The 23,807-nt window shown below is 38.3% G+C and overlaps 1 protein-coding gene across 14 annotated transcripts in view; it reads right to left on the bottom strand.

The window, feature by feature from the left end:
* ROBO2 (roundabout guidance receptor 2) overlaps positions 1 to 23,807 on the bottom strand; it is a 1,036,281-nt gene that overhangs the window by 54,564 nt on the left and 957,910 nt on the right. For all 14 annotated transcript variants that reach the window (XM_071433684.1, XM_071433685.1, XM_071433686.1 and 11 more), the window contains 4 exons: positions 18,370 to 18,494; positions 15,438 to 15,609; positions 9,684 to 9,866; positions 767 to 809 (listed from right to left, as the gene is read on the bottom strand). In XM_071433684.1, coding sequence (XP_071289785.1) covers positions 767 to 809; positions 9,684 to 9,866; positions 15,438 to 15,609; positions 18,370 to 18,494 — 523 coding nt within the window. The remainder of the gene's footprint in view (positions 1 to 766; positions 810 to 9,683; positions 9,867 to 15,437; positions 15,610 to 18,369; positions 18,495 to 23,807) is intronic.

Below are 23,807 nucleotides of genomic sequence, written 5' to 3'. Positions count from 1 at the left end.
TCCGCTGTGCCGCATCTTCCCTGGGTTATTAAAGCACTGGTGAAGTTGGAGCAGCATCTCCCATCACCGAGCATTCCAGACCCCTGCCTGGAACAATCCCTAAGAGAAACATCGGTTTCTATGGCAACGGCAATAAGACGGCCCAGCCGCATTCTCGCCACAGCTACTCGCTCTCATTAGGCCTAATCTCTTTTTGCTAAAATATTGATTAAACAGGAGATTGGAAGTTATTACCAGGGCCTAATTACAATCTCCATATTGGCAAAGGGAAAATAGATGAGGATATATGGGCCCGTTATCAGCTTTTATCAATTTCAATTGAGTAGCCAAAGTTGTGGAATCCAGTCCTATCAATCTACAGCCTATTCATCATCCATGAATCATTTATTTTGTGATCGATTAAGTGTAATTGTTCACTCACAGCAATTTAGGGGGAGCCAATAAGGAGTCTTAAACAACAGCAACTTCATTTGCTAATGTCTAATTAATGCAATAAACATCCCAGTAACAAATGAACACATTCTTTTTGATATTTACTACTCATTTCTTCCGGGACATCTGGGAGATATGAAACATCTGGGCCTGTTTCTTCCAAAGTGCACAATAGATAGGTCATTAAACCTCGTGGTAAGCTACTTAACTCCTCCTAGAGCTATCAGTCTTCCCAATGATGGGCTATAACCCAAGTGCATCACCTATAGCATTTTTCAGACCCCTTACTTTAAAAATAAACACAGTGGAAAGACTTTTATACAAAGAAACATACCTTCCATTGCTCATTAGTCCTCCATCTCCTCTTTGGAAGGTGACTGTGTTTTGGTTGGAAAAAACAAAACAAACAAACATACACACACACACATATAAGACAGGGAAAAATCAATTAGTAATAATCAAACAAGTCAAACTGCTCAGTGTCCGAGGTCGGAGGTCTCTTGGCATCATCCCATAATAAAGTACAGAAGTGACAAGAAGAGGCTCAAGCACACTGGGGCTACAGTTCATTTAGGATTTCACGGCACATCACTGATTGACAGGACATTACTGATTGCTCTGTACCTTGCAAGGCAAAGCAGCCACCTGGGCAAAAGGCCTGAATCCACCACAGGCCCCTTCATATGACTTTGCATTGCAAGTCTGAGCCATGTGATCAAATTGTTTTCTTGGCATGCTTCTGCTTCAGTACATAATGACATTGCAGCAGTGAGTTAATAACATCATGTCGTAATGCAGTAATATAATGTCACCACACAAATATGTCATTTCCCAGGACAAACACAAAGAGGTGGCAGCTCTATTACAGCTGAAGGGATGGAAAAAAGCTGCACCTTTTCCATTAGAAGTATAGTTTAAGAACCAGCACTCACACATAAATGCATACATGCCAGTGCCACTGGGAAGAAAAAGTGTTTCCAGTCTTCCATCCATGGGGGATGCCAAGGACATAATCAGAGGGAGACAATTGTTTTTATCCTTCCATTCATGGGTGTTTGACAAAAACCAGCCTCTCCCTTATCTATCTATTAACAGGATTACATTTCAGGGCAATATATGTAAACCCACATTACTGGTGAGATGCTAATTGACAACATTTGATGATCTTTTCTAAAACACTGAAAAAACATTTTGAATCAAGGCCAACAGACTACTCTGGTTCTCAGTGGCAATATCCCATTATTTATTGTCAGGCATAGATAAGGCAGACTATTAAATTATACCAATGTCATGGACACCTGCAGCCTTAAAGGCCTCTGACTGGATGAGGGTTTGAATTTCAGTGAGGAATGGAAGAGTTTATGACCAGCTTAATTTAAAATAGACCTTCACTTGGAAATACTATTTACCTTTGTAAGACAGGTGGTCCCATCAGTAAATTACAGCTCACAGAGTATTTGCAAGATTTTCCAAGTATTAGTCCAAACTACTCGAACTCAGGATTAGGCTTTCTATTACACACTAATCAGACAAATTACTACAGCCAATAGAAATTCTGTGTTCCTTAAAAAAATAATGAATGACATAAAGCCACTGGGAAAACTCTTCTGATACCTTATAGAATCCTTGTTACTTTATTAACTCCTAGGGTAATTTCACAGTGTACATTCAGCAAAGGGGACAAAACTGGCCCCTCTGGAAGCTCTGGTGGAAGAATAGTAGGGTGATTAATTACCCTTCACTGCACAGCAGACTAATACCAATATCAGAAAATCACTGCAGTCAGATGTCACATCAAAATGGTTAAGAGCTGAATTTTGAAAGGGTGTAATCAAACCAATTAATGGAAAGAAAATCAAAATGCAAGTATGGAAAGTACTAAATAAAGGTCTCCTTTGAAAAATAAGACATGGTAAAACATTGTGGGTAATTAATTTTAGAGGCACTGCTACTTTCATTCACGTGGTATTTAACAGGCTGTCAAATGACTTCCACTCATTGCTTAAAAGTGAATAATCTGAAGTGCTGTGCATATCATATGTGATTATGCAAAGATGTGGGTACTGCCTGGCTTTGTTTCCAAGTATCTTGGTCAATAGTATATTAGATGCTGTTTCCTTCCTCCTCCTGTCCTCCCAGTTTAATACTTGATTTCTCCAACTTTCTGCATTATTCAAAGTGACAAGAAATAAGGAAAATGAGAAACAGAGGCTCGTTTGATAACAACCTTTATAAATAAAGTTTACAGATCTAACAGAATTGCAATAAAACACATTTTCTGAAAACTGCTTGGATTAATGCTCTTGTTAGACTGTCATGTATCAGAACTTATTTTTAGGTAATTTTGTCGCCACTAGTATAGCATGTACAGGTGTGTGAGCTTTTAAATGTGCATGTCATATGAAAAAAGCAAACAAACATTATTTGTGGTCTACAAAATATTTATATCCCCTTGTACCTTTATAAAGCAAAGCTAAAACTGGGGAACTAGCAGGAGATTTCAGCAATGTTTGCCTGACATATTTTATTTTCTGTGTAGGCAGGTATGGAAAAACTCCCAGGCATGCCATGAGAGCTCCATCAAGAAGACATGACATAAAAACCTCTTTGCTAGAGCCATAATTGCTGCAGGTTGGCTATGGCATAAGAGACTGCTGAGAATAAAACAAGGATCACAGAATTTGCTCCTTTTTCTTCTGCATGTCCCGGTGGTAGGAACTGTTTCCTGGTTTTTTGGTTTGTTTTATGTCCTATGTTAAATCATCTTACACCCTCTCAATATATGCATCATCTTTAGAAGAAATGTTCAGCTTGCAGTGACATTGTTTTTCCCATGGAAGACTGAGGAAAACAGGTTTTTTTTGTTTACCCTTCACCCTGGTTATAATCTCCATGAGATTATAACACCAATGGTTATAATCTCAATGAGAAAATAAACCAGAAAGCATTTTATTTATTTAATGTGCTTGGTGTAAAATGCTACGGAATATCAACCAAGTTTGCCAAAATTCTTCTTGAAGTCTGGCCATGTCACTGGGATGCCACAAGAACCCCCCATATTCCTGATGGCATCCATAAGTGGGCTACCTGAGGCTGGGTAGAGAAGGTGCCTTTCTTTAACATCAATGTTGTGAAAGGCAAGACAGCTAACAACAGAAGATATGGTCAGGCTGCCAAAAAAAGCACTATGTTTATCATTCCTGCCATACATTTTGTCAGCATTTTTTCCTGCAGTTTGATTTCTGCAATTACAAAACAAGTCTAAATGCCTGAATAGGAGCATACTTAATGCAATGCAGGCTTGTAGATGTCACTGTAAAAATAAAACACACAGACAGCTGGCTTTATTCATCCTGTCTCCACTTCAAAAAGCAGCAGAGCAATTTCAAGGGGCAATGTAAGAGGAGGGAGGGAAGGATGTCCCTATCACTGACCCACCTATCTTCCTTGCTTTTTATCACCAAGGAAGCAAAAAAGCTCTTTCAGCAGTCTTTGCATCTGATACATGTTCTTAGAAAGGCTGAAGACCTGCAGGGATGAGATTGGTTTTCAAAAGAAGATGAAAAAATAACCTCTGCATAGAGAGATTTTGAAGGAATCCCCACCAGCCTATACTTCAAGGACTGCAAAAATGCAGAAATATAATCCAAAGTGCATTTTAAATGCATAAATATTTCAGGAAATTATATTGTATATATTTGTATGAAAACCAGCATATGTTAAGGAGCTTTTCACATGCTTTTTATTAAATATATAAGGAGGTACCAAAACCATTTACTAATATTATCTGACAAGGTTAAACTTAATCTTCATGCCTGCTAGAACTGGAAAAATATGAATGTATAGTAAGTTGACATTCTGAGGCAAGGAAGCTTTAGAAAGCTTTAGAAAGCTTTCTGTATGCCTATCTCTAGTAGGCCACATTTTCCTACTGCAAATGAAAACTTTAATGTTGCCAGCCAAGTCTCATTCCTTTTACTGATAAGCTGTTCCTCAAATATGAATGTAGATTAATCCTCTTTTAATAAGCATTAACTCAGAACAGATAATCAGCACATAAAAATTCCATCAAATCTTCTGTCTACCTTTGGATGATTCTGTCACAGAGTTTATCCTCATTTAACAGTTTCAGGAGTTGCTCATAATATGTGTAACATTCCATGATTCTCTATCTATTTTTAATTCATTTTCTATTTACTGGGTTTCAAAAAATCTTTAATCCCAAGAAGCACTAGTCACTAAATAAGCTTACCTATTCATAAGCAAAATACATATTTACTTTTTTTGCATGACTGATGGCCTAGACACTTGAAAACACCAAAATACTCTGGTGAGGGGGTACTGGCACAACAAGTTTGAGGGCACAGGAAAGATAAGCATTAAAAAAAAAAAAAAACAAAATAAAACAAAGAACCCAAAAAACAAACAAACCCACCCAAAAAATACCCCACCCAAACAGTGCAGCAGTACTTTAGCTTTCACACAAACTCACAAAAGTGAGACCAATCCATCCTTTATACTACAGGAGAAATGGCTGAAAAGGGATGACTGTTGTCTTTGGTGTCCTTGTGGCAGATTTGGTTTTGCTGAGAGCATGTCATGGTCACAAAGATGCACAGTCCTTGTACAGCTGCAGGTGGTGACATTACTACTTACAAACACTAATCTAACAAACATATTAGCTAAATTTTGTGTTTTGTAGCACTGATATTAATGAGAATCAAGGCCTGGCGAGTTGTGGAGAAAAGGCAAGTGGAAGAACAGTGACGTACAGAATTGTGGCTCAGTAGCTACTGGAGTCAGTTCAACTGAAAATAACTAAAAAGATTTAGCTGTGATTATCAATGCCACTTTATCTGTGATCATCTGAGCCATTGATCAGAACTTATGAAAATATTTCCAGAGACAGAAAGCTAAAAGTATTGAACTCCATCAGTTATTCTGCCCTGACATAAATCTCTACAAACTGCCTGACAATTGCTGTTTGCTCTTCTCCCACACATGTTCCAGTGGCATAGTCTCAGAGCAGAAACTGTACATTTCAGGAGCCTAATAACAGAATACAAATAACAAGTGGTCCTAGTGAATGACCCATAATCTGCAAATGACCCAAAAAAACCATTTTTAGCAAGTAATTTAAAAACTGCATGAATTTGGACTTTTAAACAACTATTTTTAGTGTTCTATGTTCTACACACAGGCAAATACAGATGAAGAAAAATAAAACAAAAATATTCACATCAGAAATAACAGGGGATTTTTTCCTGAGTGTGAAATGAAGTAAGTATATAATTGTTACACTAATAGATTCAATTCTCTACCTAATAGATTCAATTCCTTACCACACAGTTAAATCTGTATGTTCTGCAACTCTGAAGAAAGAATTTAAAGCAGATGTCAGAACAAAAGGTGTGTACCTTCTAAAATCTGAGTATATTATGATAAAATCATCTTTAGGAAAAATTCACTGACAGCTGTCTCTGAGGAGATTCTGAAAGCTACATACCACTGTCTAAATAATTGTATCTAAACCCAAACTATTTATGAACCATAAACCTTTGAAGGGAACAACATGCAGTTGTGAGTGTCAAACCTCCACAAGCATGTCTTTCTAAATTATATTATCAAGGGCAAATTCAAATATTAGAGAATTAACAAAGTTTGTTATGGAACTCTGGGTCTAAAGAGAGGAAACATGCACTATGTTCTTTCATAAGGAAAGTACTTTTTTAAATTAAAAAAAAAATTTTTTTGGACTCGATTACTGGAGGACTTAGGTCCTCAATTCCTCCAGAAATTAGTACAAGCCAGGAAATAGAATAGTTCTAAAAAGTCCACAAGATGTCAAAACTGCTTTTAAAAAAGAACATTTTTGGCAGTACCTCTGATACATCCCAGTTGCCCAGCAGATGTGGATCAGCAGCATGAAATCATGCTCAGACCCTGTGGCTCCAGCACAACCCTGTGTCATGCCAATGCATGCCACAAACAGAACAGTACAAATGCACCACAGTTCAAGAGAGCTGACAGAGGCACAGTCATAGGAACCAAATGCAAAGATGTATTATTTAGTTTTGGAAAAAACCCTATGCTGTGTCTCAAAGAAAAGACAGTGAAGTGTTTAGGGTGGGATGTGTTGTGCCATGGCTTGCAGTAACCTGACCAAACCTGCCTGAAGCCAGGGAGGCAATCCTGAGCCCCCAGAGCTTTTCCACAAGGATGTTTCTCTTTCAGAATGTCATGGGCTCCAGGGGCACACACCACCACCTTTGGTCATCTGCTCTGTCCTGCTAAGCTGAACACAAGCTGTGGCTGAAGACAAGCAAGAGTGAAAAAGCAGCTACTGAGCATGAGGAGACAGCTCTGGTAAAGGCAACTGAGGGGCCAAACTACACCCAAAAAGCTTGACAGGCTTCTTCTGGAAAACACCAAGATTTATCAGCCTTTAACACTGTAATGCTGAGGTATAATTATTTTTGAGTTTCTAAATCTTGAGATTAGGTATGAGAGCAGAAACAAATTGTTTGTAGGAATTATTATTATTAATTGTATACTCTATTTTTCCTGACTATTCATATACTGAAGAAAGTGCTTGCAACCTGCTGTTTCAACCACTCTTCATTTATCCTTCACATATCTTAAATCATGCTTATGATAATAGTCTACTGTGTGCTATCTTTTTAAAGATAAGAAAAATAGGATACCAGCTCTGAGCTGAGTAGTAAGAAAAAACCCCAAATATTTCAATTTCAAAACCCTGTAAAGTCAATGAATGCATCAGTTAGTGACTAGATTGCTTGAAGGTCTAAACACCTCACAGTAAATCTAACACCTCATGTACATAATTGAGAGCTGAAGTAGAAGAAAGTTTCATTTCTCCACTTGGATCTGCTAAACTGTTTGAGCTTTAAAACCAAAATTCAGTTATATATGAATAATGCTTGTTTATGTTAAGTTAGTTCAAGCATCTGGTCTTGAAAATTACTTTCAAAACTGCATTTCAGAGAGTTAGGTGAGTTAAGTATGCAGATTTATAGTGACAGAGACATTGATGGTGGTAGATTTTACTTTTCCCTGGAATCTAGAGGAGAATGAATCCTACATTTTTATCACAGATAGGCAGCCAGAGTATTTCTCCTTGTGCTTGGTTTCAATTCCTCCTATCTCACATGTTCATAAACACTTTGATAGCTAATGCTTGAAATGGTGTGTTGGTGAGGTAAGAGACAGACTAATGGACAGTACCTGCAGGGGTGAAGGTGAAGGACTGAACTGCAAAACAAGAAAGCAAACACATTGTGAGTTACACACCCTGACACAAAGCACTAATTGCAGGGCACGAGTTTCCTCTGGAAATCACTCAGTTGGAGCTGAATATCATAATCAGGACATAACAGCTGAGCTTAAAGCACCAACCAGCCAGCAGCCAATGAGAAATGATGGTTGGAAAGATGAGCAGTGAAGTTTGACAGTCAAATTTGAAGACTCTCTGTGAGGACATGCTGTACTCCAAGCTGTAAACATTAGGATGAGCTCTGAAGCATGATCTGTTACCCACTTTCCTTGCTGAAAGCATACACAATTTCATGATGCAATCCATGTTCACATCACACTTAGATGCAGCAAACGCCGTGAGAAGGAATGAGTTGCACGAGACATGCTGGTCATAATTATTTACAGCTATGTTCTCCAAGTTATAACAGACTGCTCTCAATTCTCCCTCACCCCAATATGCCAACTCACATACAGGACTAATAATCCTCCTTTTTAAGGAAAGTCTAGTCTCAGCTTGTGTCCAAAGCTTTAGGTAGGACTATTTCCTAAGAGAAATAACACCACAGCTGTCTCTAGAATGAAAAAAATCTTGGGATCTAGAACAATATTTCATGTATAAGTGTGTGAGATACATATTAATTTCTCAGTGAAAACCACTCCACCCCTCAGGCAGTAGAAGTTACTGCTATTAAATTAAAAAAAAAAACCACCTTGGGACAAAGCACAACCCATGAATGACAGAGATCATGTGGTGACACAAAGTGAGGTTCCACAAAAACCAAGGACCAAAAGCCAGTGGTCTCTACTTCCTCTCTTTCCACTGCTTGTCTTCTTGTCCTTTCACAAAGCCAGTGGAAAACAAATGCAGCAGGAAGGATTGAAAACCAACATGGAATAGTTTCCTGCTGGTTTAGTGAGCCCAGTCAGGACACTGAGGAGTCTGACTATGGCTGAGCTGAACTGGGAACAATTTGGCTGTGACTGACTGTGGGTTTTTGGCAAGTTGTTGCTCAGCCATTTAGGGAACCTGAGCCCTTGGTTTCACATTTGATGACTTGTAAATAGAAAGGCACTTGTGTAACTTACATGTGATATAATGTCAACATTAAATATGCTGTCTTTAACTGGGCAAAGGTTTTCTCTTTTTAAGTGTTAATAAGAACTGCAAGAGAACCTACTGCAATATTTGAAGAACTGGGAGTTTTGTGTGTTAAATTAGGCTTCAGAGTAACCCATTTTATGACACATCACCTGACTTCCCAAAAATTCATAAGAATTCTGAAAACAGAATAATACACAAAACAAAGGTTGGATAAAGGTGAAAATATTTTCATTTGGCAAGAGTATCTAATTTTCCAAATGTAGTTTTCAAAAACTAATTTATAACTGGAGCAAACACTAAATGAAAGAGAACATTTGAAGATGTTCTGCCTCTGAGACAAAACTGTTTATGGCTTCTGCCTTAGGTAAATTTTGACAACACTTCCCTAATACATCACTCTTCCAGCTACAGGTATGAAGTCACTGATTAAGTACCTTCATTTATGTGCCATGCACATGGCTTCAGAGACATGGAAATGCACAGGAAAGAAGAAGGAGAAGACAAAAACTCTTTTACTTTCCTTGTAAGGGTCTAGTCTAACTCATATTTGAACACACAAATGATGCTGCAATGCCAACAGAGTGCCTTCTGAACAAGGGGCAAGAGGAACAGCTAATCCTCTTTGTACTTTTTTAATGCTAGATGTGCTGGAGATGTAAAAATACTGCCTTATGATAATGATGGAATGTGGTACCGAGCGATGCATTTAAAGCTTCTCACACCAGCAATTCACAGCATACATTTAAAACAAGCATACAGAATTCACCCAGGACACTTTTGCTGTAAGTTCAATGTAGTTTTTAGGTAGGTTTAGTAGCCCCTGTTCTTTTTATGATAGCACCTGCTGAGATGGCAATGAAGTCACTGCTCTTACCAGCATAATTGCTGAGCCCCTTTCTCTTCTTTCTCCGCCAGTAGAGCCAGATGCTGAAACCCATGAGGATGACCCAACATGCACCACCAATGCCAGCTATGAAGGCAGGCTGCTTCACCACATCAGTGATTTGCTCAGTTATGCTGTTGTTATTTTCAGTGATGACAACTTCGTTACGACCTCCTGCACAAGAGAAATTGAGCAGAATGTGGTTATTCTGCATTCTGCAACGCACAGTGGAACAAATTAAACACACAAATTAAAGGCTTCTAAAAAATAGTAATAGATCTCAAAAGAATTACCCACAGTAGAAGAACTTTAGGAAGTAGCAATGCACACCACAATCTCAGTGTTTCTAGAGTAAATATCCACGGCCATTTTGCAGATATATATTTGGAAAGGCAGACCCATAGCACACTCCCAAGTAATCTAACAGATGTCAATCCACAGCTTTTTTTTAACAATATACATATTTGCTAGTTTGTTTTTCCATAATTGTAGACAGAATTCAATAATGAGAAAATGGATCACAGGCAACTAATAAAAAAATAAATCAAGCAATCAATAAATAACTTTTTCCAAATGAGTAATCCAGATACAGAATATGCTACATTAGAAGACATTAGAAGATGACCAAAAACTCTAACTCAACTCTTTTTTTTTTTCCCTGAATGCTAGCTTCCAAATTTGAAATGAACAATAAAATAAATGCACTTTCCACTGGGGCAAAGATGCATTTTCCAGCAATTATTTCAAGGGGAAAGCAGTTCATACAAATTCTAAGTGTCCCATCTTTGACACAAAGCAGAAAAATGCAGTTAACTGCAAGCACCAAACAATCACAGCAACAGATGCTATTTTTTCCACCTAGAATATGCATGCAAATTCCTAATATCAACCTGCAAGAAATAATTATTACTTGGAGTACCAATTAAAGTGAAATGCATCAAAAAATTACTATATAGGATCTTAAATTGTATATTACAGCAGAAAACTGCAAATTTCAGTAGATGCTCCCGTTGTTTTTTTCCCCTCTTTCTCTAAAAGGGAACTTTTCAAAAGAAAAAGCTTGGCATTTAGCTTGAAAACAAATGCTCATAAAAATGGAATGGAAATCCAGGAAATGCTAAAGCATATCGTTCCAGGGCCAGCACTTTCAAATTGTCAAAAATAGTTACTTTTAAAATTAGGAAATGCAGAACATATTTTTCTAAAAAAAAAACCCCAAATTTTATTCTATGCATATTTTATATAAACTGCCCACATCTGCAGTTTTGAAATTCATGAAAGATTATCCATCCTTTCCAGTAAAAGCATTTATATAGCTCAATCCTTGAAATGTTTATGCAATATTACCAGATGCTTGCATGCACGCTGAAGAGCTGCAGGAGTAGCTACTCCATTGAGACAAAGAAGATGTAAACAATATGATTCTCAATTATGAGAGTCTATCACACACATAAAGGTAGTTGAACATTGCAGTAAAACACTGAAATGGTCACTTGGAGGAAATTATTAGAAGTATTGTATCACTGAGCCATGCTGTGAAAATGTACATATTCCTTTTCTATAATTCAGCAATGCTTAGATTTACTTCTTCCAGCAGAGCAGCTTGCTGCCTCCAGCCTAAAGGCAGCACTCAGGGTCTCTGGCTGGAGCAGATCTGAGAAGTCTGACACTCCCAGCCCCATTTCCACAGACACCTCTTTGCAGGTGACCTGGATTTCACACAGCCATGCTTTATAGAAGGGGATCCTTTGAGAAGGTCCCTCTGGAACTGCCTCTGCCCAGCACTGCCCCTGCCAAGATGCAGCTTCAGGCCCTCAGTGGTGCTCAGAGCTGGGCTGGGTTAATCAGGAAGAAATGCAGTGCCCTGCATGCCATTGCTATCACACTGCTGATGAGTTTATTAGGCTTCCTCTCTTTCAGCACCACAGCAATATTTAGTACTGATGACTGTCTGCTTTGGAAATCAGACTGTGGAAGCTGTGCTAGAGCCTGGCTTGCTTTCAGTCCTTCTGGGCAATGAACAAAACAGTCTCCCAGCAAGCAGAACAGGTCCCACAGAAAGATGCTGTCAGATGTACAAAAAGTGCACCAGTACTGATGTCATGCACCAGTCTATACTGGCCATGCTGGGAAGCTTTACCAGCATCAGGCTCTGGGAGCTGCAGCTGTTCTTTGCCACACTTGCATCTTTTGTCTTGCCACTGCCAAAAGCCCAATGGCTTCCAGGCCTGATTCAGTGAGAATGAAACTGAGTGGGCAGCTGTGGCAAGGAAAGAAAGCAGGCAGCAGTGGCTGCTTTATCTGGTTTTCCATGTTTTTTTCTACCCATGGAACCAATCCATAGGAGCACCCCAGCGCTGAAAGAGGAAGGGCTGACAGTAAAACTAATAGAAAGGGGCTCTCCATGGCACGCTCTTCCAGACACAAAATCGATTTTCTAGTAGAAATCAGCATGGGGGTTGGAGCTGCTCTAATTACCATTAACTTGCAGTTAATTTCTGTGCCCTTTAGAGGAGAGGCCAAAGCAGTGGGACAGTGAGGAAACAGGTAGGCTTGGCACTGCTTCAGACACAGCCATGCTACCAAGGCAGGGAAGTGCTGGAGACATCAGCTTTGGGAGTGGATGCTCCTGGATTCAAGAATGAGTTCTTTTCACTAAAGCCTCCAAAAACATCTGAGGTTCCTGTCTTCTCTAAGACCAGAAAACAGTCTTCTGAAAAGGGAGGATGGGAGAGCAAACTGCAAAGTGCCTGGGAAGAGGTTTCAGTGGAGGTTTCAGCTCTTCCTCTCTTCTAGGGGAAGATACAATCTGTCTCCAAATTACCTTCTAAAGTTTGCAGTCTGGCTGTTTGCTCTTACCCTTCTGTGCCTAGCAATTACAACTGCAAAAGTAATAATTCATTTAAATGTCAAAATAACATATGCTTTGTGAATTTGATGACGGAAGAATAAATGGAGACAGATGAATGTTACCCACTGACTTTTGATAAAATTAATATAATTGTTGGGGGTTGGGGAAACAAACAGCATTAGTCTTGTACTTCTTTATATAATATTTAAGCAGAAGTAATAAATATGTCATCCAAGGTACCAGTGTACTATTTCATGTACTGCAGGTGGTTCTGTAACAATGCTGTCAGTTCAACTAATTAGAACATAGACAAGGGAAGTGTGCGACCTGCAACGCTCCATTGTTCCTGAAGACAAAACCATAATGAAATATAATGTCTTCCTCCCATTGGAGAGTAATGAAGAACAAAACTAATTTGTCGGACCAAAAATTAATTAGACACATCAGATTCGATTGTACCTATTACTGTGAAAGTTTGCAGCTGTTCCTCATATCATTATGCCAATGATGGAATGTAAGAGGGACCAGGCCGACTGATGAAGAGAAATAATAGCTACAGCATTAACCAGAGTTGCCCTTATTCCAATTTTACTTCTGGTTTTCCAAGTGAATGTTTTTTAGCAAATCATTAGTGATCATAAAAGTTTTATTCTTGATTCTCTTTGAGTCTTCCGTAAAATTTTTCAACATCCTGGTTCAAGCATAGGCACAAGATTCCTGTAACAGTGAGACAATTTCTAACTAAAAGAATCATATACTTCCTACTGCTTCCTATTCTCCTTTTTATGCTTTCTGGATTGTCACAAGTCTGTTATCTAAAATTACTCTGGGAGGCCAGTAGTTGATTATTCACCATGAAAACCAGTTATTTTCAGAAAAAAAAAACCTGAAACATTTTTAGAAGAATGAATCCTGTATTTAAAAATAACACCTCTTTTTATACATTGTACTCTGTGTTTCATGACTATTAAAAGTTTTTACTGCTTAGAAACACAGCTTAACTCTCCTGCACCACTGACCTGCTCTCTCCATAATTCAGCATTTCTGGAGCTGTTCATTCTGTTTGCAAGTTGTTAAATGGTATAGATAAGCACCAGATCATTTAGACCTCTATTATAATAACTCAATAATGCTTTCCCATTCATTATGATGTTTTGAGGTTTATTCATTAGCTCATTTTAAATCCATGTAACTAGGGTTTTTTTTAAATTTACTTAAAAAATAATTTTCATATTTTATGATTTTGATTCCCATTCAAACATTGAATGGTGCCAACTCAGGTTTTTCAGAAATGGTATCACCTAAACATTGTTACAATTATCAAGGAAATTTATAGTCTGAGAAATAACTGCTAGCAATTCTTAATCAATAGCAAAATTGGGCCTAAAGAAAAGGGAGATACAGACCATATATGTAATAAACACATCCACCTTCAGGTTCCAAAAAAACCCCCCAGAAATGACAACAAAAACATAACCCAAACAGAAACTACTCCCTGTTACTTTTCATGCAAATGACTCTTAAATGTACAAAGATGTCACCAAACAAACTTATTGAAGCAGACATTCTGGGATCATTAAAGGAACAAATAAATATCACTAAGAATTCTGGGAATCATCCAGCAAAGACTTTTGGTGCAAGTATAACTCAAAACACATTAAGTGACACAGGCTACCCATGTACTTAAAATGCAATACACTTGTGCTTTGCTGGAATAAGTGCAGTGTATGTCCTGCCTAGTTAGATGGACCCCTTAGTGAAATAATTTTAAAAAAAGGTCCTGGTTTCTTGCATTTTCAAAAAATCAATTTTTTTGTTTTCACCTCTGGATATCTTTTTTCCCCTCTTTTCTTTGGTGTTTCTGTGGCTGTCTTTTCTAAACCAAGTGCTACCTTCACTTCCACTCTTGTATTTCTGTCTCCAGTGACACTTCAAAGGTGAAGTATCCTAGCTTCTGTTTTGATGAATGGAGAAACTGAATATCAGTGAACATTTAAGCAAAGCTTCTGGGATGGCCTTTTCTAAGGGTCTACACATAATAGACTAGTCCATGTTTGGGACAGTGTATTGACAATATTTTCTAGAAAGAAAATATTTAGTAACAACAGAAGTCCCCCAAACAAACAAATAAATTTCCATTAGGTAATAACTAAGTTAGATCGTACAGATAAAGGGAACAAAATTCCTGTATCGTGCACTAAAAAGAGGTTCTGCTTTGCACAGCTCATTTCAGGTTTGCTAAACATAATTACTTCTAGTCTTCCATATTGTTCCCATCTTTATATTTTATACTCAGGAAAAATTTCAGAATAAACAAAAGCTGTGTTTCTCTCAGGTCAGGAAATTAGTTTTGCATGGAGACCACTACCAAGAAACAACTATTACAAAGGCTGGGATGATAATGCTACCTTTGCTCTCTAATTTGTCTAAAGACAACTTTTGCTTTGACAGAGGAGGTTTGTCTTGGGATACCTGAGAAACACTGACTTTAAACATTCAGAAAACAATGGTAAACAGTGGAATGAGTAAGGCAATATTCCAGCCATCTTAAGAGGAGGAAAAGGGAGCTTGGGCTCCACACGTCTGCCAACCTGCAGAAGTGGTAAATTCATTAAAAAAAAACCCCAAAATTTTATATCAGTTTCACTAGGCAATCTGCTTTTTTTATATGTCTTGGGAACATACTTCCCTTCACTCTCTGCAGGAACTCTGTAGTAAGAGAAAACATCATCAGGCAGTGGGATGTAAAAGCAACTACCTAGCCAAACCTCGTCTCCTCCTCCACAGATTTTTATGCTTCCAGAAGCGATGCATGAAAGCATTTCTGAGAGGAAAAAAAAAACCCACAAAAAAACCCCAGGCAAAACAAAACAACAGAACAGACAATAACTTACCTATTATTATGGGTTGTGGGTCACTTTTTACTCCCACACCTGCACTGGTGCTTGCAGCAACTTCCACGCGGTACTGGATACCTGGATATAGGCCACCTATTACTACAGACCGAATGGCTGCATCTACTGTTTTGTTGATATGAAATCGAGTCTCATTACCTAGGCACCAGATCTGGGACAAAAGTTGATGTGTTAAAAGAGACGAAATTCTTCACACTCACACAATCGCAAATAGGTATGACATATCAAGGTATTTCATGGCAATTGCTTATTTGGGACTTCTTGACAATCTTACTGCCCAGGAATTGCTGAAATTGGGATGATTTAGCTCAGCAAGGTATCCCAGATTAGCACAGGACCAAGGCAGCTCCAAAGACTGCTTGCAAATACCTCTCTGGACTCTGGCTCTCCATGGAGTGCAAATTCTGTGCTTACACTTAGAAGCACAGACCAGATCATCCAAGTGGCAAAGATGTGTTATACATTAATCAAAATCTTGTTTATCAAACCTTTTGCGTAAAAAAAACCCCACATTTTTTCCTTCTAAATTTCCTGCTGAATAGCAAAAGGATATGAGCACAGGATGAAGCACATCTTAAAGCACTAAAGAATAAACAATTTTCAAAATTTTTTTCAACTTCCTTTCATTGCACAAGAGGGATACTTGAAATTTCTGAAATGGAATAAGCACAGACTCACATTTACTGCTGCCTTTGTGATTAGTTACATTATTTAGTAATCCAGACATCAGTTTCTCACTCAAATATTATCTAATTAAACAAAAAATCCATCCTATAATCACAACTGGCATTTTGTGATGAGAACAGTCTGTGAGTTCAGAGTGTTATGTCTCCCTCTTGCAGTTTTTATAGGATTCTCCTAAGAGATTTTGAAACTAACTTCTAGGCATGCTTCTTCAGGTAATGCTATCTGCAAATACTGCTTCTGTATTACTAAAGAAAGCATCTACTATCACACAAGAAAATCAATGCATAAATATATCACAGGTACACTTACATAAAAATAACATCAGAAGAAAACACTATTGGTGGAACCATTATCAGTGACAAACTAATGTATCTAAGCAACAGCAATAATATCTTTACACTTACTTTGACCCTGCTCAGTGTTTTACCACACCTTATCTTTTTTTTTTTTTTTCTGTGAAATGCTGAGAAAGATTTGAAGAGAAAAAAAAAAACTATCTTGCTTTCCTAAACCTAAGGTGAGATCCTATTTGCCAGCCAGAATGCATTAAGGTGAGTAACTGTTGCATTCATTCCTTCACTCCTTGTCTGTCCTGGTCTTAGGTTACAACAGCTATGAGATGCCTCTAATTAAAAGCATTTAATTAATGAATGAATTAACAGGCATTCAGGTGCTTGAAGTGGAATCAACAGATCTACTTTCAATTTGTTAGAAAATGTACTGTGGAACTTCAGCAATTATTTCATACTCAAGCAAATATTAGACTCCCTGCACCATTCACTGTAGCCAGTTCACTACTCAGGCAGCCAGCTAATCTAACACAGGAGGGCTGTAATTATAGTGACTCCAGCTGGTTTTATACACAGCCCAGAGGCCTGAGCACTCACCTGGAACATGGCTTCTATTAGACATCAGCCCACTTTGTTTCATACCTACGTGTTTTGTAGTTTAGGAGCGTTCTTTTCTCGTTTGCCTATAAGGCCTGGATGGTTTATATTGACTTACACTGGAGTCAGGATCAAGATTAATTAAGCCAAAGGATAATTATTAATTGATATGAAAATTAGGTCAATAAAATCCTGGGATTAATAAATCTTGATATTGATTAAAAGCAAAACAAAAGTAGTGCTATGCTACACATAAACATTGTGAGCATTTACTTCATCCCTCTGACCTAGTGAAAAGCTGGAAGAGGTTGAACCATTATCTGATTTAGAAGCCAAGCACTTTCTCCCTTCTTCATGCTGTGCTCCCTCAAGATACAGCAGGGAAAAAAAATCTTTTTATGTGAAACAAACGGCAGTCACCACTTCCACCCCTTTGTGGGACTGTCAAGAAAGCTGCCCTGATCTATTTCAATTAAACATTTCACATTTGGTGTATATAGGCCAGCCACAGCAAGGTTAATTTACCAAACTGTGCTGTGACAAGGCTGAACCTCACCCAATCATTTTCTCCACCTGAATAACAGAGTACATTTTTTGTTAATGTTGTGAAAATATCCTTGTGCAAAAGTGATCTTAGTATAAAACTACAGGCTAAAGCAACATTTAATGTATAAGGAGTGGATATTGTGAGCCATCATAGCAACAAAAAGGAAGAAAATACAACCAATGCAAGAAACTCTCATGTAGCAAACTTTGGATATACTAGCTGTGTTCAACCTGTTTTTCAGAGCAAACAACCTGGCACTTTAAGTTTTGAAGCTTGACAAAGATAATACTTGGAAGAAGTCTTGAATTCTCCCAGAACCACAGTCCTTGACTTTGACCTTGAAGTGTTAGGATTAGCATTTTTGCAGAGGAAATAAGAAGCAACTTTCCTGCCAGCTTTGCTGCCAGATTGAAGGTACTCCAACACAGGGACTTCACTGCCTGTCTTTGGAGTGCAGAAGCCCCTTACAAAAATATCCCCTCTTCTTCTTGTTCCACAGCAGGGAAAAGCTAGAAGGATAATAACTATAAACTGGCTAGAAATTATAGCTCTCTTTCATATCAATCTCATGGTGTTTTTGCTTTTTAAAATAACAGTAGTAATAATAATAGTAATAATAATGATAATAATAATAAAGAAATCCATAAGCAGTCAGTCCTCTTTCTCCATATAATTACATGGGCAGCTGTAAATGCTTTCAGAACCTAAATCCATAAACAGTGCTTTGTTCTGTAATTCAAGCAGGCTGTTTCCCTAAACACAGAACCCTCCCATCAGACATGGTGTGTACCTTGTACTCCTGGATGACTCCATTTTGGTGATCTGGAGGGGGAGGATCCCAGGAGATGCTGATGCTTGTGCTGTTGTGATTTCCAACTGTCAGGACAGTGACAGACTGAGGAGGAGCACTTGGAGCTACACCAAGGAGAGGGAGCAAACAGAAGCAAGGCATTAATCCATTTGCCAGGACATGTATTTTGCTGAAGCAGTGCAAGATCAAGCAGGCAGTGTAGAAAACTCACACTCCTAGGGATGCACTTTTGTCAGGCACTGACAATGTTGAAAAATGCCCTTCTGAAGAGAAGCACAGGGCTGAATGACAATGTGGAATTTGTGGCAATGGAGAATCAATACAAATCACTCCTGATTTATTTATATTTGGCATTTCTTAAGTTTGCATTGGAACTGTTCTCACATTTGTCTTTGTTTTCCATAATATGCATGAATAACCATGGATGTATCAACTAAGTCACATGTGAGGCTGCTTCACCTGGCCTGAAAGCTGTTTGGTTCTTCTATTTTTACATGGTTTAATAATGATGTGAGCAGCCAACATTTAATGACCCTTTTTTGTTTGTTCTCCAGGAAGACAATACCAGGTTCAAACATAGAACTGCATGTCCAAACTGGAAAAGGTTTAAAATGTTCATGGCTTTACATCAAAAACCAGTGAATAGAGCAGGTGCTAAGTTAGGTCACATATATACTTCTGTCCTTTTCTGCCCCCAGGCAAATTGCTTTCTCTTCAGAGTCATGTTCAGTTCAACCATTCACAGCTGTTTGGCTGGTCACTGCACATCGAGGCCAATTTTACAAGACAACTGCTTGCCAGCCCTGCTTGTTGTCTAGAAACGCCAAAAAAAAATTTAAAAACATAGTTATTAGTGACCACAGCTATGCTGACAAAGCCCCTCTTGCAGCTACACCAGCAGCAGGGTGCTTCTGTTGGCTCAGGGAAGTGGTGCAGGAGCCCTGCTATGAAAATGCTCTGTGAGCATCTACCATATCCATACTGGGCTCTCCTAGCATGGCTGTGGCTGCCAGGGCAGAGGACTGTCAATAGGGCTCTGCTCAGCCACCTAAAACTTCTTGCAGCCCCCCTCATCCTTCCCTTGCTCCCAGGCAAGTGTTTGAACCCCACCACAGTGGCAAGCTAGGCCACAGAGGTTGGCTGTGTTATATTAAGGTATAGTCCCTGGGGGGAAGAGCTGATGGATAGCAGCTGCTTGGAACTGGTCCTAGAATTCATTTATTCCATCTCTCCCAGTCCACCTACCCAGTCTTCAATGAAACTAATAGAACGAGGCCAGAAAAGTGTGAACTAATAAAGCAAGCATGGAGTGATACCTCTCCAGGACAATTTTCCAGTTCACAGGAGGCTGTAGCTCAGACACCTTCTGTTCTAGGGAGGTGTCTTTGTCTTTAATAAATACTTGTGGAATTTGTCTTTCATATATTTTTCATTGCTTTTAATCTGATCTTAAAACATTTATTTTGAAATATGAAAGCTGATTTTGAAAACTTATGGTAGACATCATACCTAAAATGTTTATCACTCTCCTGCCCCAACTTCAACCCTAGATAACAACGTGGTTTGGGCTGTCAAAGCTCCCTGACTCCAGCCCCCTGGCCAGAGTGACTTCTTCACTGCTAAACTCTATGGCACCAGAATTTTAGTCTTATCTTTAACAGATATCCATGCTCATCCTCGGACCATGTTTCTCAGAAAAGCCAAGAGCCCCTGGCATCTTTGCATTTAAGTCTGGCATGTTTAACACAAATAAGCACAGCTACAGATATCAGAAGTGTTCAAGCCTCCTGAGTCAATTCAGATATTTCTATTGTTCTCCACAGCTTCTTTGAGGCTGGCTGTGTTCCCACGTTGGAAGCTTCTCAGCACGTGACCTGGCACAGGCTCATAGAGCCGAGCTCAAATCTTTACCCTCATAACCCTGAAAAATTGGAATGCTCTGCTGCAGGAATCACACAACTGCAAACTAGGGTATCAGAGGTGAGGACAAGGAACCACACAGGATTACAGCAGAAATAAAAATATTTTAGATGAAAAATGAAACACATATTACAGTCCTGGGAGGCTTCACGTTTCGACAACTACATTTTCAGATGCTGGTTCAGCTGCGAAGCTAATAATGCTTGGTAGAGTCCTTATGACCTTGCCTGTTGCAGAGAAACAGGGAACTGGAGGGGAGAAATGGAGCTGAATTGTGGACAATTTGACTCTTTGCCAGCTCGAGTGAAGCATGGAAAGGTTGCCTTGGGCTACTCCTTGCAATCGTGCAAAGCATAAAATTGGTGAAAAAATAGTTGCATTGTGTATTTTATGGCAAGTGAAATAATTTGCCACACAGTAAAAAATTAGCATTTTAAAAGTCTTCAAGTTATTCAATAACAATAAAACCGAGAATAAACGTATGGGTGTGATATTAATTAGAATATTTTATGTGAAAATAATAATCATAAAAATGGCAAAGCTTAATGCTGCATAACTCTTTCTGGTTTTAAGTACAATGGAACAACTTGCTCAAACATATTTACTTTCCCTACTGAAACAAAAAGGGCATTCAGAAATATAACATCTTATATATGCATACCTGAGGGGAAAGGGGAGTGTGAATGCAAAAGAAATGTAAAATGAATAGCATACTCTAAAATTTAAAAAAACCCCATACTGTATTCATTTGCTTTTACATTTAAACTGCATGAACATTCTAGTTAATATTCTACCAGGGTGTGTTGGTGTTTTTGAGGTTTTTTGAGGACATGGGATAAATGTGAAGCAAAATTAAAATTGCAGTTAATGAATGCAGCTGTGGAAATATCATTTTAAGAGCTGCATTAAAGTGAGCAGAATCTGACAGAGAGCAGCTGATAAAAGCTAGGGAGACTTCCATTCCTGTCATATTTTTGTGGTGACAAACAAGATGCAGGACAAGTACTACTCCATAATGTAATTCCAAAGGAGATTTTACAGTGGATGCAACTGAGAAAAAAAAAATAATCTGTCTCTAGAGAAAGTATGAAAGAAATAGTGAAAATTATAAAATAAAATCTTCAAATTGGCTCCCACTGTATGTGTGTACACATGTTAGAATGTACCAGTTCAGCTTCCTCCCTCTGATAAAATCACTCTGTAAGCTGGCACCGTGATATAAATTAAGCCACTCGTCTGACACTGCTGCAGTTATTAAACAGATCACATTGAAAAATAACATTTTTAAAACCGTTTTCTCATTTCCCTTGCTGCTGGCTTGTGGAGAACACCTTGCCTGCTTCTTGACAGGTCAATTATTCCAGTGCTCAGCTTCTTCTTACAGATATGAAAGAACCCAAATCGCTGCTCATCTTTTCCAGACGCAGCCAAACAGAATTCCATTTGTTACCTTCACAAGGCCAAAGAGGCAGGAGATGGATGGATACTGAACTGTTACAAATGTCTGATCTAGAGGAAAAGTCTAACTGCAGCAAAATTGATTTTTAGAGGTAGGCCTCAGAAGTAATATTGCACGTAAAATCCAATCCAGCAGAAAGTTGCCGCTACCTTTCAGTCGTACTTTGCCTTTACCAGGGATATTTGCTTTGATGTTGCAAAAAAAACTTCCAACACTTGTATCACTTTACAAATTATTTTCTAAAAATACTATAGCTAGCATTTTTTAAAAGTCAAGTCTAAAAAAAGCCCATTTTTGAAATGGAATCACAGGCAACAGAGCACCTTTAAACAGACTGCCATCTTTCTTCAGTGGAAGGGGAGCAAACCACCGTCAGTAAACCTTTAGTTGATACTATTTTTGAATACAAGAACACCAATATAATTGCAAAGATAATATGAGGAATTAAAGGAAATATTTGTAGAACTGCATCTACTGAATTTCTTATTTTCTTGTGGAAGTACCTAATTTTGTCACCTAAGGAAAAGGAAGAATTTTTTTATAGGACCTGACATTTTTCTGGTGATAATATTACAGGTCCTTTGCTGACGTTTTTTCAGAGGAGATTCTTGTAAACAGACTCCTTGAAGGTTATATTAATCTACAAAGCAGATCCTAGGCTGTGAGTTATACATATCTGCAGGCAGGAATATTTTTTTTAAATCTTCACTATGTGGAAAGCTATTCCACATGAACAAAGTGTCCTTTAAGGTAGGAAATTACTTGACAGGCTCTGCTGGGAGCTAAGGTTTATAAAAACGAATGTCATTCCTCAAGTATTTTATAGAAATAGACAGGAGGTATAAGACCTTCTCTCTTTTTCAGTAGTTCTTAATTTACCTTTAGCAAGAAACAGATGAACTAAACAAACACTAAAAATCAATTGAAATTGGACAAGAGGAAAATCTGTAGAAATATTTTAAAGTATTTTTAAAATTTTCTTTTTTATTAAAAAATCCTTTGTTCAGAGTGCTGCAAATATATTCTTCACCAACTGATATGGGCTTTATAGTTTGAACAAAGAACTGGGGACCATAAAATCCCAAATTCCAAACCAGACTTGAAAACTGCCTTCCTGCACACTCTTCTACGTGTTTCAGGACACTGAATTTCCTCATCCATAAAGTGCAAAGTGCAACCAAGTTATCTTCAGTTTTACTTACATGTTGGGTAAAATTCATAACAAATCAAAGAGAAAAGTGAGTAATAAGCAAGTCTGTTCCAGAATTCAAGAGTACTTGGCAATCAGCACTAAATTAAACCTCAGGAGACCACTGTAAATGATTAAGATGCACTTTCAATAGGAAGGAAAGAGTGCACTCAAAACCCATTGAAACCATATGAACGTCTTAAAACTTCACCAGTATTTCTTTCTCTTGCTTTAAAAAAAATCAAAAAATCAGTGACACAGAGAGAAGATGAACCCCTCACTGTCAGGACCATCCTACTTTTACAGGAGAGATTCTCCAGGCAAAGACTGCATTACATAGGTAGAAAGGTGGGTTTCTAACAGCAAATGATTACAATGACTTACATCTCACCCCAGTGTCTTTACTTTTCAAAAAAAAAAAAAAAGCCAGCAGCCCTGGAGTGCACATGCTTTGGCACAACTATATACAAGGCTAAATGCTATAGATATAAAAGCTGAGCATTTCAGAAGTATAAACTGTTCACTCTGTCTGAATCCTGACTGTTTCAGAGAGGCTTCAAAGGTGCTCAGGGGAATCCTCTGCAGTACTGAACCAGGGCAATTTCATGAACACTGTGCTAACAGAAACTGTGAAGTGGTGTGCCCTTGAGACTGGAGTTTCTCCAGACTAGTTAAATATATGTCCTTCACTACTCCTCGTTTCCCAGCCAACTGTTCATCTACATTATTACCCATTCAGAAGGATGTGCTTAGTATCAAACACTCATCTGTGAGAGCTTGCATTTATTTTATTTTCAAAGTGCAGACCAAGGTCTTTCATTGCAACAGCAGTGGTTACAAAAGAAAGGC

This window comes from Agelaius tricolor, unplaced genomic scaffold (genome assembly GCF_023055355.1).
Source record: "Agelaius tricolor isolate 1412-34295 unplaced genomic scaffold, bAgeTri1.0.p SCAF_9, whole genome shotgun sequence".
Lineage (NCBI taxonomy): Eukaryota > Metazoa > Chordata > Aves > Passeriformes > Icteridae > Agelaius > Agelaius tricolor.
This window is presented reverse-complemented; position numbering and strand designations above follow the sequence as displayed.